General features: G+C 46.6%; 1 protein-coding gene across 1 annotated transcript in view; it reads right to left on the bottom strand.

Moving 5' to 3' along the window:
* Positions 1–374: 374 nt before the first annotated feature.
* SIX3 (SIX homeobox 3) overlaps positions 375–2,201 on the bottom strand; it is a 4,852-nt gene continuing 3,025 nt past the window's right edge. The window contains exon 2 of the mRNA XM_019516721.1: positions 375–2,024. Within this exon, the coding sequence (XP_019372266.1) occupies positions 1,832–2,024 (193 nt within the window). The 3' untranslated portion in view covers positions 375–1,831. The remainder of the gene's footprint in view (positions 2,025–2,201) is intronic.

The following is a 2,201-nucleotide window of genomic DNA, read 5'->3' on the forward strand; positions in this document are numbered from 1 at the left end:
TAGGCTCTCGGTTTAAAAAAAATGCGGGGCGAAGGCAGGATTTGAAAGGACACCATTGTGTCCTGGAAACCCATTCGGAGCAGTGGTTAGATCAACTCAAGGGGGCAAAGTTTGCCCAGACAAAAGTGATGTTTTCTTTTCCTTCCCCCTCACAGCCGCCTCCCTCGCACCGAGGCAGACTTTAAATGCAAAGTTAATTTTATCAATTTTTCTCCTTAAAAAACAAAAAAATCCCCCAAGCCCTAATTCTCCATTTTCTCTCGACAAGCACAGCACTGTACGTCAAACACACGGAAAGGAAAAACGAAAACAAAGCAACAGCAGCAAAAAACCCAGTCCCACCTAGCTGCTCTATATACACAAGGAAAGCCAGCTTCCACTGGTGTGCGCTGCCAAGGCAGCCTCCGAGCTTAGCACAGAGAAACGTGAATAATCCGGACTGACTCACCTAACCAAGCACGGCTTAAAAATCATGTCTCAGTTAAGATGTAGGGGGCAATATATACAGAGATGGATATATTTTGCAATAGACAAAAACACCAACATCGCTGAATAGATAAGAAAATGGAATACTGTATTTGATTTAGAAAGTTTGTACATATAGATAAACACGCAGTTAAGGAAACAATAGTATAAGCGTCCTACGTGGAGTTTAAGAAGAGACCCCAAAGCTGCTAGGAAATACTCAAAATAGCTTTTGCATAAGATAACTACAGTTGCACCCTAAGCTTTTCTTCTATCGCTGAGGTCCCTTTTTAAAACCTAGCACGTCAGCTCTTGACAGCTAAGTTTGTGCAAGGAACACAAAGTCTAGGAAAATAAAAAGAAGAGAGAGAGAGAAAGAGAGAGAGAGAGAGGGTGGGAGGGCAGAAGACAGAGAGCAAGAGAGAGGAAAAAAGAAAGAGCAGAGTAAATATCATATACAGGCATTTCTACACATATATTACAAACTGGGAAAATGACCGCATCATTAAGATATACATAATTCATATAAAATTTTGAAATAAAAATAAAAATCTGTTACAGTCGTAACTATTCTTTTTCCACATTTATAACCAGTACCCACAGAGGCAGTGACAGAAGTGTAGAAAAAAGGTGCTTACGAATAAAATGATTGTCTGCTGAACAAAAAAACAGAAGATTGCATCTTGGCGGGACCATCACTTGGACTTAAAAAAAAAACAGAGAAAGAGAGAGATAAGGAGACAGGGGGAGAGAGAGAGAGAGAGAGAGAAAGAGAACCAACAAAAAGGCGATAAACATTTGTTATTTCCCTCTTCAAGGAGTTCCTTTTTAATTTTTTTTAATTTTTTTTTGTACAAATTCGATCGGCGTTTTTGTTGTTGTTGTTGTTGTTGTTGTTGTTGTTGTGTGTTGCTTTTCTTTACTATAGAGAATATTTTTTCCCAGATACAAATTTAATCATCATCATCATCATCATGCAAGTGGGTGAAATGCGTCCATGGAAAAGCGCAAAGGAGAAAACCGTGCTCGTCCTAAAAAGAATACAATTGTCACTTTTTTTTGTGGTGTGTGTTTTTTTGTTGTTGTTGCTGCTGCTGTTGTTAATATCATGATTATCATCCCCCCCCGCTGCAGCACCGGCGTGTGTGACTGCCTGTCCAAGTGGGAGCTCCATCTCTCGGCGGTGGCGGCGGCGGTAGGGTCTCGGCTCTGGTCCCTGTCTCTGGCTGCTGCCTCGCTCTGCTCGGGCGGTGTGCGTGTGTGCGTGCGTGTGTGTCCTGATGCTAGGGCTGGGTTTGGTTTGGCTTGGTTGGCTTTGGGTGGGGGACGGGGTAGCTTGGTCGCTTGGCCGGGAGGCTTGCCTCTATCATACATCACATTCCGAGTCGCTGGAGGTTACCGAGAGGATGGACGTGCCAGTCTCGGCTCTTTCTGTCAAGCTGGAGACGCTGGTAGTGGGGCTGGCCGCCGTGGACGGGGACTCGGCCGAGCTGTGCGTGGGGCAGCCGGGCTCGGCCAGCGACCGCATGCCGCTCTGTCCTATGGCCTGGTGCTGGAGCCTGCAGCGCGCCGGGAGACAAAACAACAGCACAGGGCTCCTGAGAAACAGCCCCAGAGCCAGCCGCCGGCTGCCCCTTCTCCCAGCCCCGCACGCACACAAACACACACTCAGCAACCAAGCGGCCTCTGGCTGTGAGCTGCCCCCCTCCCCAACCCACCCACCCACCCACCCAGGC

The sequence above is a fragment of the Gavialis gangeticus genome, unplaced genomic scaffold, assembly GCF_001723915.1.
Source record: "Gavialis gangeticus isolate Ggan-Ray unplaced genomic scaffold, GavGan_comp1, whole genome shotgun sequence".
NCBI lineage: Eukaryota > Metazoa > Chordata > Crocodylia > Gavialidae > Gavialis > Gavialis gangeticus.